This window comes from Barbatula barbatula (genome assembly GCF_947034865.1).
Source record: "Barbatula barbatula genome assembly, chromosome: 12".
Lineage (NCBI taxonomy): Eukaryota > Metazoa > Chordata > Actinopteri > Cypriniformes > Nemacheilidae > Barbatula > Barbatula barbatula.
In genome coordinates, this window is record NC_136775.1 from 8,605,974 (window position 1) to 8,620,310 (window position 14,337).

General features: G+C 36.4%; 2 protein-coding genes across 2 annotated transcripts; both read left to right on the plus strand.

The window, feature by feature from the left end:
* The first annotated feature begins 211 nt into the window (after positions 1-211).
* LOC306902144 (gamma-aminobutyric acid type B receptor subunit 2) lies at positions 212-8,408 on the plus strand. The gene is made up of 19 exons (XM_079470457.1): positions 212-581; positions 1,176-1,313; positions 1,418-1,585; positions 1,848-1,949; positions 2,033-2,098; positions 2,257-2,448; positions 2,604-2,831; positions 3,060-3,120; positions 3,206-3,283; positions 3,509-3,659; positions 3,868-4,000; positions 4,141-4,248; positions 4,421-4,543; positions 4,849-4,959; positions 5,207-5,431; positions 5,527-5,751; positions 5,897-5,993; positions 6,161-6,239; positions 6,373-8,408. The coding sequence occupies exons 1-19, from the start codon at positions 336-338 to the stop codon at positions 6,527-6,529; spliced, it is 2,688 nt and encodes an 895-aa protein (XP_079326583.1). The 5' UTR covers positions 212-335; the 3' UTR covers positions 6,530-8,408.
* Positions 8,409-11,913: 3,505 nt separating this feature from the next.
* LOC306902226 (uncharacterized protein) lies at positions 11,914-13,360 on the plus strand. The gene is made up of 4 exons (XM_079470618.1): positions 11,914-12,097; positions 12,277-12,424; positions 12,529-12,637; positions 12,750-13,360. Exons 1-4 carry the CDS (start codon positions 12,019-12,021, stop codon positions 12,873-12,875), a joined length of 462 nt encoding a protein of 153 aa, XP_079326744.1. The 5' UTR covers positions 11,914-12,018; the 3' UTR covers positions 12,876-13,360.
* Positions 13,361-14,337: the final 977 nt, after the last annotated feature.

Consider the following 14,337-nt stretch of genomic DNA (forward strand, 5'->3'; position numbering starts at 1 on the left):
TCACACACCACATACTGTATGTCATTTTTAATTGAAGTGCCAAATATTTGGTTATAAAATGGGTGCAAAAGGCCTGTGGGCATTAAACCTGAGAGTCCTGAGATTTGTGTGCAGCAGGGTTTTCTTCTCTTCTAAGGATTTAGTGTACAGCAACAGATGTCAGCAGTCAGTCATTATCCCTTTATCCCTGTGGAGAGTGACTGTTCTCCCTATGTTCAACAGATGAGGCTTTAGAATGCTTAAGAAAGCAGAACCTTATTCTGGCTCGCATATGGGCATAACAGACTTAAGATACCGTGAGAAGCTCACATTCTTAGGCCTGGTTTTCTGGGAGAATGTCGTATTGGTGGATCTTGCTGAATGTTTTCGCTTTCTGGGGTCTGTCTCAGGGGCTGTTGTGCTATTGTTTGGTGCGACACCAATTACCTGTTTTATGGATTATGCCACTTGGCGAAGAACCAGGAAGGGGCAACATTACAGCAGAAGTTCTACCTGCTGTTCAGATGGCGCTGCATCATTTGAGTGAGCAGCCACCTCCTTTAGGCAACTATGAGCTTCAGTTTCAGCTCACAGACTCCGAGGTAACACAGATGATCACCATTCTTCTGTTATGTTAAACTAACCGTGCAGGGCAAAATCTGTCCTATAAAATTTCAAGACATTTTTACTATAGTTATTGTAACTTTTGCCATTTTTGTCTTTTGGGGGGGGGGGTATTTTTCCGGTAAAAAATATTTTTAATCTTTTCTTTTCTGACATTTAATGTTTTGTGGGTCACCACTATGCTGAAGAGTGGGTTTAAGTCAAGGTCAGCCAGTGAGGTACTAATATTATGTTGCATGTTTTTTATTTCAAAGTGACTTTGATGTTTTTTAATGATAAATTGCAAAGAAATAATAAGTAAATGTAATGTTTTCAGTTTTATGCATTAGGTCCTTATTTTTAGTTTATATTGAAAAAAAGTGTATTTACATGTGCAATTTTAAATACATGCTCTTCATATAAAATACTAAAATCTAATAAGTTCATGCATATCTTTTAAGTTTTTGCCCTGAAGTTTTAAACTGCAAAGCTGTTTACTGCATTTTATGGAATTTTAACCGACAAAATCTAAAATCTATTCTTCCATTAAATCTACGGAACATTTTAACAGTGTGTTTTATTTCTGATTTTAGTGTAATAATGCCAAAGCACTCAAAGCATTTTTAGATGCCACATTCTACGGCCCTAAACCCCTCATGGTCTTTGGAGGGGTGTGTCCATCAGTTACATCAATCATAGCGCAGTCACTAGAGGCCTGGAACCTTGTGCAGGTAATCAATCGATGAATTGTCATTATTTATTGATCTAATGCTTTTGGTACAATTTAAGTCCAAAATGTATGTTGTATATCATTAAAACTAATGCTGTTTTCCAGTTGTCATTTGCAGTAACGGCCCCTTCACTGGCAAACAAACGTTTTCCAAACTTCTTTAGTATGGTTCCATCAGACAGTGCAGTCAACTTAGCTCTGGTCAGGTTTCTCAGGCAATATGGATGGAACAGAGTTGGTACATTGACACAAAATGACCAGAAATTCAAAGAGGTAAGCCTTTTATGATGCTTTTGCTTGTTAAAATTAAAAAAAGTTCCTCAAGACTGTGTCTGAGACTTTATGTTTAGTGGATTTTCAGACAAATTGTTCAACAGCTACAGTAAGTGAGGCAAAAATAACAAGTAAAAGCTAAACAATTCTTGTTGTAGTAATTGTTGAAACAGTTTTAAGAAACATTTCCTGCCAGACCAAATGACATCAAGCATGTTTTATGCATGAATCAGTTGGTGTTTTCCCACCTGCTTTTGAAAAGGTACAGAAAGACCTTAGCGGACATCTGGAGGTGGCAAACATCCAGCTGGTGGCAGCAGAGAGCTTTTCTGAAGCCTTGTGTGATGGTGTGCAAAAACTGAAGGTATATGTGAGGACGCTTAAAACTGAGTTAGAATTTAAAAAGACTTTCTAGTGCTGACATCAGTTTATTGTGTTTGTTTGCAGGAAAATGATGTGAGAATAGTGATTGCTTATATTGATGTGCGCTTAGCTGCTGAAGTCCTATGCTGTGTAAGTATGTTCAGAATTGATTTAAAGTACCAAAGGTTCTGAGGTTAATTGGATTGAAGTTCTTGCCTTTTAAATCTTGCTCTTATAGTCAAATGATCTAAAACAAAACAAAATAATTATTTCTACCAGTTAATAGTGAGCATAATGTTACGTCACAGGCGTATAATCTCAGCATGTATGGTCTGAAGTACCAGTGGATTCTACCGTACTGGACACAAGACAGTCCCTTGTGGACCATCACTGACATCAACAACTGCCCTACTAACAACATACTGACTGCAATGGAGGGCTCCATCAGTGCAGGTTTTCAGACCCTAAGCTCCAGACACATCAGAGGGATCTCTGGTAGGGTATGTTTACAACAGTCTGTTGATCATGGACAATGCCTATGAGGAATAAGAGCATCTAGGTTGATTTTGCTGTAGTCCACATTTCCGTGGACAGCCACTTGAAAAGCATTATAACTTTTTAATTTTTCGTAGTATCTCTGTTTGTTTCTGCTCAGAAACCTCAGGAGTACGAGAGCGAGTATGACAATGAGCAGCAGTTGAGCAAATTTCATGGCTTTGCATATGACGGTACATGGGTGATTGCCAAAGTTTTGACAAGAGTCATGGAGACAGTGAGGTACAGAGAAAGATACAACATCCATCGCAACTTCACTGTCACTGACCAGGAAATGAGTGAAATGATTCTGGAGGCCATTGAGAAGATCAACTTCTTTGGTGTGACAGTGTGTACAATGTTTCACAATTCTGCATTTACATTTTTACATTTACATTCATGCATTTGGCAGCACATTACATTTGTTTTAACTTTCAATGTTTTTTGATGGGAAGTGTACTTTATATATACAATATGCTTAGTTTTACTTCTGTATTTTATTATAATTTTTCAGTTAAATGTTGTGGTTGCTTTTGTTTCACATTTATATGTAAAATTGCTTCAAACTTTTGTGTAGGGCCAAGTTATGTTTCTGAAAGGTGAGAGAGTGGCCAATGTGCAGTTCGCTCAGTATCAAGGTACAACATCTTTAAATGTGATTTCTTATCTTTCTTCCCAATGTTTGTATTATGTTTAAGCAGTAGCCTATATTTTTTTTCACAGATGGAAAGGCTGTCACAATGGGAAAATATAAAACCATGACAGATGAACTAGAGATCACCAGTCCAGTCCAATTTCAAGGTAAAAACATTAATTGGAGAATCAAGCGTTGTCACTGGAATTTATTGGGATGCTCTGTAATGACAGCAGACCAAACATCTGAATCACACGGCAGTTATTTTATTCCCTTATTTAACTTGAACACTGTAAATCTGAGCAGTAACAAAATGTATGTACGTATGTAACAATATCTTTTCATGACTTGAACTGGTGATGAAATGAACCACTTGTATTTGTCTTCTATAGGGGCCGAACCCACAAAAGACCGAACTCATGTGTACAGGCAGAGAAAACGCATCAGTATATTTCTGTACAGTATCATATCATGTCTTACTGTCTCAGGCATTCTGACAGCTTGTGGTCTCCTAGTGTTTAATGTGAAAAACCGCAATCACTGGTAAGCCATGCTGATTATCCTCATTGTTTTAATCATTGCATTAATGCATCAATTTCTTCCTTCTGTCCTTCGTGAATTCAATTATTCATTTAACATTCAATTTAAGACTTATTCATTTGTCACTGTACTAAATGTTGCAACAGTGTTCATGATATTATGCAAAAGTAAGAGTTTTCTACTTATGACTGTATGCCTTTATCATTCGCAGGTCCATTAGCATGTCAAGCCCTTTTTTGAACACTTTGATTGTTCTTGGTGCACTTTTGTGTTATCTCTGTATCTTCTTCCTGGGGCTGGATGGGTCTTATATTTCTGATCAAGCACTTGAAGCCTCTTGTTCTGTGAGTCACCATGTCCTTAAAATAATGTTAATTAGTTTCACATATTTTTTGTATACTCATTTGTGAGATATCGATACTGAATGCAATATATTTTATGAAATATATATAGAAAGTATTTGTGACATTCTGCTGTTTCACAGGTACAAATATGGCTCCTGTCTATCGGATGTACAGCAGCCTTTGGGACCATGTTTGCAAAAACATGGAGAATTCATGCTATCTTAAAAACCGACAGAATAGAGAAAAGGGTAAAGATTAGTTTTATTTCATGTGACTTTATGTTTTGGCAAACAGTTATTTACTAGGAAACAATTAATTAGGCTGACTGATGCAAAAATATTGGTTTTCATTGAAGGCTCATACATGTCTCATCTTATTCTGCTTTTTCTCCCTTTAATTCTCTTTGGGGGGCATCATCAGATCACAAAGGACCACGGGCTGACTCTGTTAGTCCTATTTCTTCTATTGTTTGACCTGAGTTTGTTAATTTGTCTGCAAGTTTTGGACCCTTTGAGGAGGACAGTAAAGGAGTATCAAATTCAGGTGCGATTGAGCAGCAGGCAGAACTTAATTTGGTCTCATGGACAATATATTTATATTCAAATAAAGGTTTGGGAATGGAATGATAATACAACATAAATTTTGGATTCTGTTGTTGTTGGAGCAATTCATTTGGAGGAAGGGGTTAGGGAGCCAATGACCACTTTAAGGTTATGTCTGTACATGTTCAGTGATGAAGTGAATAAAGTGCAATACTGTAGCTATTCACTTGTCAATGAAAACGGACATTGCGACCCCTATTCTCTTTATTGTGCACATCAATCTCCATGTTTCTCTCTCCATTTTAGCCTGACCCTCATGGAAGAGATTTCTCCATTCAGCCCTTTTCAGACCACTGTGAAAACACACACATGGGTTTTTGGATAGCTGCATTTTATAGTTTTAAAGGGATACTTCTGGTATGAGATCATATACTTATATATTAATGTAGTTTAATAAATACATTGATATTAAATTTATTCTTTTGAAAATTGTACATTTAGAAAAATATTTGATCAATGTTAATGATTGTGCTAGGAACCAAGAGCTTTGTGATATAGATATATAGTTCATGATATAGAACACTTAGCACTATATAACATTATTGAGAAACATATCATGTTTGTTTTTAAGTTAATATGTTTGGACATCTTGTCTTCTGTCCAGCTGAGTACTGGTTTCCTGGTCTGGACAAAACGCCACGTGAACACACCTTCTATAAATGACATCAGGGGCATCCGAATCAGTTTGTTTGTGTCTGGCCCAGTGATTCTTATTGGTACATATGCGCCCATGCTGTTCCAGGAACAGCCGAATGTGCAATTCTGCATTATTGCCCTTGTAATCATCACATGCTGCTTGAGCACTCTGGGCATGCTGTTTGTTCCAAAGGTAATGAGATGTCTAAGATGGGTCTGTCTGTCAATCTATCTGCATGTCCATATACAGTATTTATCTCTATTTATCGGTCTAATCTAACCTGACAGATTCTCATCATTAGGATGGGTCCTACGGCCTTGTCTAGAAGACACCCCACCCAGTGGGACAGGGAGCTTGAACCAGAAAGTGAAGAGCATTGTAAAGAGGAAGACTTTAGGAAGCAGAGGAACTCGGGAGCATCTGACTACGTAATTGATATCAAACACAACATCTCTGCGACCCTCGATAGTCGGCTCTCAGATAACCTGCGTCTCCAGCGGCGCATTGCTAAAGTGAGAAGCTTCCAAGGGCAAAATAGAATAGTGATCATGCAGACTGTGCAATAAGTATATGTGGTGTTATATGTCAACCAAAATAATGATGAAAGATTCCTTGAGTCCATACTATTTGTTCATGTATTTTTGTTATCACCTGCAGCTGGATTCAGAGTTGGAGTATTTGACCAGGCGACTGAATGAATCAAGGCCTAACCTTCTAGAGAATCCTGTCATCAGAATTTCTGTGCACAAAGCAGGTTCGAAAATAACCGAGAATGCTCTTGTGCAGATGCCCTGATTTATAAAACAATGATTAAAATGAAATTAAATATTTTGATGAAATGTAAAATCGGAGGGATTTCACATCATTCATTATCACTGATGATAACTGATCATAATTACTCTCCATGTTGTGTCTTTTCAGGCAAGAACAAATGTCTAACTCTCCCTGAAAGATCCAGCTACAGAAGGAACCTGCTAGAGGACATTAACTCGCCTGAGCAGTGAGTTTCTTATGTCTGATGTCTGTGTTATTTATTTTTATATACATTGGAATTTTATGTCAACTGAAAATCCACATTATAAGTGAATGTCCTAACGGAAGTGATTTGGGTTGGTTTGTTGTTTCCTTTACAGCATTCAGCGCAGACTCTCTCTGCAGTTTCCTATTCTGCATCATGCCTACTTGCCCTCTATTGGAGGAGTGGACTCTAGTCCAGTGAATAGCTCCCATGACATCCGTAAGCAAAATATGATGCCTGAGACAGGAGAAGTTTTGATGCCAAAGCCATAAATTACTCAAATACTGTATACTCAAAACATGTCATACCGTAGGCAATTCAATCAGTCATTTCAGTCTGTAGCGAGGTAGGCGGGACGTGAGAGAGGACCATGTGTTTGTGGTTTATGGCCGGCAGTCTACCGTGAGGTGGCTGCCAGTCTTAACATCCGTGTTTATTGTTTGTTGTTTATTTTTTATTAAAGTTTGTTAAATGTTCGCCGGTTCCCGCCTCCTTCCTTCCCTTTTATGAAACTTTGTTACACAGTAATTTTCACTTTAAATGAAATGTACAATAAACTTTACAGTATGTAGATTTGGTCTCACAGCAGCTTTTATTTAGAGCTGACAGAATTAGTTTTGGTTTGATACTCCGACTGAAGCTCTGTCAGGTGAGGTTGATGGATTTTGATGGGTCTGGTTTATCTCTGCATTTCTTAAATCCCATAAATAACAGAATCAGAGAGATAAAAAACTCACATTTTGGTGATACTGCATTAATAAAACAAGCTTATTGGAACAGGCAGTTCCTTTAAAAAGAAAATGTCTAAAAATCTAATCAAACACAGAACATAACATGACATCATTGTATGTCAATAATCTCAAACTTTCAACAACACACTAGCAGTTCATCATCAACTACATCCATGTTTTACTCACCTGAGAAATATTTTGAAAGCTCGAAAATGTCATTTGTTTTTCTGTGGTGTCATGTGTTTTGTTCAATGGCTGACACCATGTGGTTGAACGAGATCCGTCAGTCCTTCCCATGAAGTTCTTGCATGAAGTATTGTCCATCAAAGAACAGCAGCATAATCCAAACAATGGCTATGGACTTTTTTTCAAGTTACAGTGGAGTGCAAACAGTTTGAACATTCCTGGCTTTGAATATAATACGTGAGTGTGGAGGAAAACAGAGCAGGAATCACAAAGTATACTAAAGAGAACATCAGATTTGTCTGTGGATTGCTGTGGATCTCCAGTATTTTTTCAAGACCCAGCAACAAAACGCTAATGATTTGAATAAACGCCCTTTTTCACCCAATGTACCCATCATGATCGTTTGTGTTGATGAGACAGAAATGTGTTGGGACTAAAACTGAAAGTGCTTGCTGAATGGCTTTTGCACAGTAATGCACAACCTACACATTTTGGATTTTAAAGCTAATTTGTTTGCACAAATTTGTTCTTATGTCACTGACAGTCCTGTTTCTTTAAAAGTCACTCTTCTGTGGATGTGTCTTGGTTGAGACTGTTCACCATGTATTTATACATACAATTGCACATTTTGTAATGATATACGTTTTATATAGCACTGTTTTAGGGAAGCTCATTGCTCTCATGCAATCTCAGCCAGTAATTTAGGTTTCTGTGCATCTGTGCATTTTCCATAATTCATTAATATATCATTTTATGTTTGTTGACTAATATATTCAATTTTTTAAATATTAAATGATCGTAACAGAAAGTAGATGTCACTGTTTTGTGCAAATAACAGCATGCATGTATTTTCAGGATTTACTGTATATACAGTATAATGCTTCATGAGAAAGTAGCGTGTTTTTTTAAGGTAAAAAAAATGATGAACACTAGCATCAATTCTAGTTGTTAATAATCACCATCTTACTGTGTGTAATCTCTCCGCATGTTACTCTTCCGTTTTAGCAAAGAATTAGATCAGGAGCAGTGCAGTCCCAGTTTCTAAGTGAAATTTGAGGACATTCTAACCATTTTACTACAGTGGACGGCTACTAGAATTATTTTGACATTTTAAAATGAATTGCATGTCTGTTCCTGAGTGCTGTTAATGTTTACATTATATTTGTCAGTCGAACAACACAACTTCTGATCGTTGGATACAAACTTCAGAAACTTAATAAAGTCTGTATTACATAAATATCTTGGGTCACTTTCCTTGTCAAGTAAATGTATCTTGAATTTCAGATATCTAGATATTTGTACTAGAAAACAAGACAGAAAGTCTTAGCAAGAAATGTCTTCCTTACTAGATGCAAGGTTGAATTCATTACATTGTTATAGGTGAATTTCAAGCATGAGGTTTGTGAACATGAAGGATTATTTTACTATATAATAATTCAATTCTGTTCAATGCTGTTAGGTCACGAAATACTCAAGAACACCCATGTGTTCATGCAATGTTTTTGAATCAATCTTAAAAAAAGAAATTTGAATCTAATTAAAGGTTTTTCCTTTTTCATATTTTGCCAAGTGATAAACATAAACAGTAACTTGCACATCCTGGCCTTGTGCTTATCATAATTCATAAGTGTGCGATTTAAGTCTTATCAGTCTAATCAGTAAGTGAGAATGACAGGATGTGGGTTTAAGACTATGATAAGAAAGCATGCAGTAGGCCTACAATACAGTATCAAGACAAAGTTGGCATTTAATAAATGTTAGTAGCAAGATCCAAATCAAGTGAAGTAATTCATTGCATTGTGCCATTCCATTCTTTAATCATTCAACCTCAATGGCATAGGCCCAATATAATACAAACAGTTAATTCAGCATTAACATTTGGTCATGTTACAAAATGCAATGCACTGGGTATAACAGGACGTTGTTACCGATAACACTTAAGTCACATGAGAAACAAATGCATATTTGAAGAGTTTGATTCCAAAATGAGATAATTTTTTCAAATGACTTTTCAAAATTCATGATTTTTTACTGTGCATTCCAATTAATATCAATCAAACTGCAGTTGGTTGGTTTTGATCTAAGCCAAACACAAAAAATACAGCTAACTAACACAATAAAACACAACAACAACATGATAACATAATAAAAAACATGATTTTTGAAGATTCTTAAAAAACTCTTCATTTAGATGTAGGTCAATAAGACAGTGGCAAAGCTATAAACTATTAAAATGCAAATCTATAAATCATCTCATTCATGGTTCAATCTTCTTTGTGACTAAATAATGGCAGATTTACACCTTTCAGCATTAGATGTCATTAATTAAGCTTTGCTACGAGATGTTGGAGATTGATCCATCATATCCACACGGTTGTGATCTTTGGATCTGGTCTAATCTTTGCCGAATCTCTTGCATCCAAAACATATCAAAACCAGAGTGATCAGAAGCAGAACGCCCAGTCCCACTGTCTAAAGAAAAATGTTTGTGTTAATGTTTAAGGCATTACATAACAATTCAACCCATGCAGGCTGGCACATGGTTTCTTTGTATCAAAAGCATTATTGTGAGCATTATAGCCTTATTAGAACGGCAACAAATGATCAGTCAAGCATCACATTCATTATCTCAACGATTTACTCACCTGAGATATATTTCGAATCTCAGAAAATGTCACTAGGTCAGCTTTGTTGTCAGCAGTAATGTTTTCAATAGGCTTACACCATGTAAAAGCAATATTATCCGTTTTAAACATCAGTCCTTTCTGTGAAGCTCTTGCGCAGGCAAGGTATTTTCCATCAAAGAACAGCAGCATGACCCACATAATGGCTGGAAGAAGACAAGTTACAGTGGAAAACGAACGCTTAGATTTGCATTGCGGGCTTTGGACGTAAAACATGAACGCGGATGAGAACAGAGCAGGAATCAAAAAGTAAGCTAAAGAGAAGATCAGATTCATCCGTGGATCACAAGGACACGCAAAATCCATCCCCAGAATCTTTTCAAGGCCCAGCTGCAAAAAGCCAATGATCAGATTTGCGTAAACGCCCTTCTTTTTCATAAATTTCTTTAAGCCAGACAAAAATTTCTTCCCCATTGTTGTTGTTAAGAAGCAAAAAGGTTTTCGGGCTAATACTGTTGGTTCTCAATGATTGTACAGTGATGTATGTAACACCCTTTTATATGTTCGTGTGTCTGTGAGGAAAGCGAACATTTGATCTCTATCTTACACGTATGCTCTTCACATTGGTTATGAACATGTCTTTGAGAGATTTTAACCTCTGCAACGTGGCCCTTTTGATCATTATAAGAAAATCACCATAATGTATTTTCAAAAGACCTTTTCTCAATACCGTCTCAGGTAAGAGCCCAGTATTCTAAACCAGTGGGTTAAGTTTTCTCTGACATTATTAAAAAAAATATATGTGAAATATATGAAAGAATCTATTCGGTTATAACCAAAAACAGTAGATGTCAAACTTAGATATTTACAGTTTCATTTTATTTCTTGACAAACATCTAAGTAGGGCTCATATAATACAATCGTGTATTAACATGACAATTTTGCAAGGCCAGATGCGGTTACTTAAGCAAATCGTGTGAGAAGCAAATGCACATTGTGGGGTGCAAATAAAAAGCAGAGATATCAGAACCACAATGGCCAGTCCCACTGCCCAGATAAAATTGTGTTACTGTTTGATGCACATAGCAACACTGTTAAACTTTCCGTATTTTTTTTTAAATATGTGCATTATTAAAAAAAGGATTCATTAATCATTAAATATTTATACTATACTGATGAGTTTTTTACCCATTTTAGTGCATTAGTGCCATGGTCATTTCACTATCAAGAACAAGTTCTGTCAAACAAAGTGTGTTTTCTTTTGAATACGTTGCACAATTTGGGATTTTCCAGAGCTTTATTTGGCAGTAAAACAGCATAACATCTGGAAAATATCCTGAGCAGTACCAGAAGTGCACCAAACCAGTGATTGATCTTGTTTTGGTGTGATGCAATGGCAAACTCCCCCAAAAAAGATTAATCCTATTTTTTATAATTAATAATAGTTTTTTGAAAAATATAGTAATAACACAATTTACTATACACTTCTCTGTTCTTGGACACATGCTTAAAGATCTCACCGACATGTTGAGCTTGTGAACCCTCGTGATCACGGCATAAAGAGATTTGCTTCATGACAAGAGCCTTTTTTTGGGTGTGGACCAGGTCATTTATGTTCTGTATTTGCCAGTTGTGTTCTTCTTTTGTTAATCCGATCTTAAGTGAGTAACTATAACATGCCTTGTAACATGCCCAGACATTAAGTCAGTCATTTAATCTTTGATGAGTGCTCTTTTAATAGATGCCACCATTGCCTGAACGGTGGATGAACTAAAGGAATTTGTTTAATTTAATGTAATGCCTCGACGTTTGCTGTTTAAAGTCTGCAAATTAATCTTATCTGGATTACTCAATCATTCACATCATTTCAAGTGGAACCGATTGATAAATCTCTTAAAATTGTGGGTTGTCTTTTATAGCCTATGTTTCCGAAATTACAGTCATTTTTACACTTTATTTTAAAAGTAAATAATAAGTGTTGTTTTTCTGTACATAGGTATTTAGTTTGTTGGATCTCAGTAGCCCTCCCTAAAAATGACTTTTTTGACATTGCGCAATCCAGCTCTTTCCCAAAGCCCCTCCTGCCCTGTCATGTTTTTTTCTATTAAATCGTCAACGAATATTTGCAGTGAAGGGAGGATCATTGAATCAGAGAAGTATAAACATTCTGCCCTGGTGAGAAACTCTTAGACTTCCAGGCGTTTCTGTTTGCTGTAAACCATGATCTCCTGCAGGACTACACTGGCCCTGGTTCTTCTGGCCATGTTGGCTGTGCTGTCTGAATCCTCATGGGGCAGTGGTATATTTACAAAATATTCGTTTTTTGTTTTGCCTAAAATACCTAACAGTAGCCTACATTGTCTGCAGCTTCTCTTGAAGTTAAAAGTTCATTCTACAGTTAAACTTAGTCATTGAAATTATTGGTCTGCCTTTGTTTTGCACTTCGAAGTAGTTATACATTTTTCCAAATCTTTTCAGGTAAAGGAAATTCATATAATTATGATCTCTCCAACATGTCGGATCTGAGGAAGTTGTACAACTCCAAAGTGTTCAAGGCGGAGAGAATGACCAGACCTCTAGAGAGTTTGTCTTTTCAGCTTGGCATAATCAGCCACTCAGGAGTCAGGTGATTAATAGACACCGTCAGCAGTTCTTTAACTTAAGTTTAAACAAGAAGATCAAGACTACTGTTTCAGTTTTATGCAGGTATTCTGTTGGTTATGCTTTCAGAGTTACTCTTGAAGATGGTACAAAATGGTTGGTTCATAAAGGGGACGGCTATGGCATCTCAACTCAAACTGTTGTTGTTGATGCCCGTCACATGAGCAAAAACTGGAAGGCAAGTATTTGCATGAAATGGGTGTAACCTGTTGAGAACAATTTTGGTCTAGTACAATTGCATCTGTTCTGATGTAAGTACTGTATATAAACTACTATATTTAACTGGACAGATTATTGAGACGAAGAATTTTGGTGGGAGCAAGACGGTGTCTGATTTTGTGAAGGCTGGAGGAACCGATTACAAATTCATCTTTGATAACTGCCACAATGCATCTGGCCGGATGATGAAAGACTGATAGGACAACTGCAAATTTGCTGCACGTTCTAAAGAGAGTATCAGTCTAATACATGGTGAAATGTAACATGTATTGCAGTTATGTTGCTTCAATAAATATTTGATGTCGCATTTTGTTTCGTTTGCTTTTCGTACATTTTTCTTAATTTTCAGGTGGTTTGTTTCATACTTTTGAATTACAATATTTTATCATGACATAAATAATCAGATTTATAAATAAAACTGCCGAGAGTCACATGGTTACATGCAACCAACCCCCTTTGAGATTGCTGATAACGGCTTTTATTGTGCAGTTGTTGACACATCACAGATTCAGCAAAGTTATCTTATCCCTTAAACAACATATTTCAATAAAAGGAATAAATGTCAAAATAAGAATCATACTGTAAATTATGAAGAATAATAAAGAAACTTTAACTGTTGTTAAATTGTCATTATTTAATGTGCTGAATGATATGATATGCATGACATCTAATGGTTAAGAGGGAAATTACACCCAGAAAGTAAAAAGTAGACTGAACTCTACTGCTAATATTAAAATTCGGTTCGACACATCTGCATTTTCCACAGGAAGACAAACATGCAAATAGCATGTAAAAATCCCTACCTGCCACCCTAAAGTGATTCCCTTTGTCCTTCATAAGAATACATTTAGACAATTTTCAACTATTTGGCAAATCTTAATTTTTCATGTATAATTAATGATTACGTTTCAAGCTGAATATTTTGAGTGAAAAACATGTATGGAAGAGGTATAGAGACAGTTAGCACTTTAACATTTTTAGGAATTCATTGGATTCAAAATTGATTTTTGCAGTTTAAGAGAATGGAAGAAAAGTGTAAAAAGGTGATGCATGTTATGAGGTGTTTGAGGGGGTAAATGGGGTTCAAGTATCATCACTGAAAACAATAAATGTAGCGTTAATTCGGTCAAGCCTATCGAAGTATAATATATGGATCAGCAGCTAAGTCTCAGTTAAAAATGTTGAGGTAGTGCAGGCACATGCTTTTAGGATCTTTTAAATCAACACCTGTGTCAACTTTACTGTAATGCAGTGTTTCTCAAAGTGTGGGGCGGGCATTTCTATTAATTACTTAATTATTGACCATACACTCAAAACCAAACAACGACATTTAAATGTAAGCCTTACTTAAAACAACATCAGATTGCAAATAAATTGCAAGAAGGATTTTATGTCAGAGGGTTGTGACATGGAATGAAATGAAAACTGTAGATTCAGCACCGGCAGAGAAAACCAAGACAGACAGAGAGGACCTAAAGTTTATTACCATTTTGTTTTTGGCAATTGGGGACAGGTGGGGCTCGGACCCCTACCCGACCTCCAAAGCGGGGAATGGCAGAAAAAGTTTAAGAAACACTGTTGGGAGAACTAAGAAGGAAGCAGTTGATGGGAAATTACTGGGCAGGTAAAGGGGAATAATCATTCACAAATTCCATATGG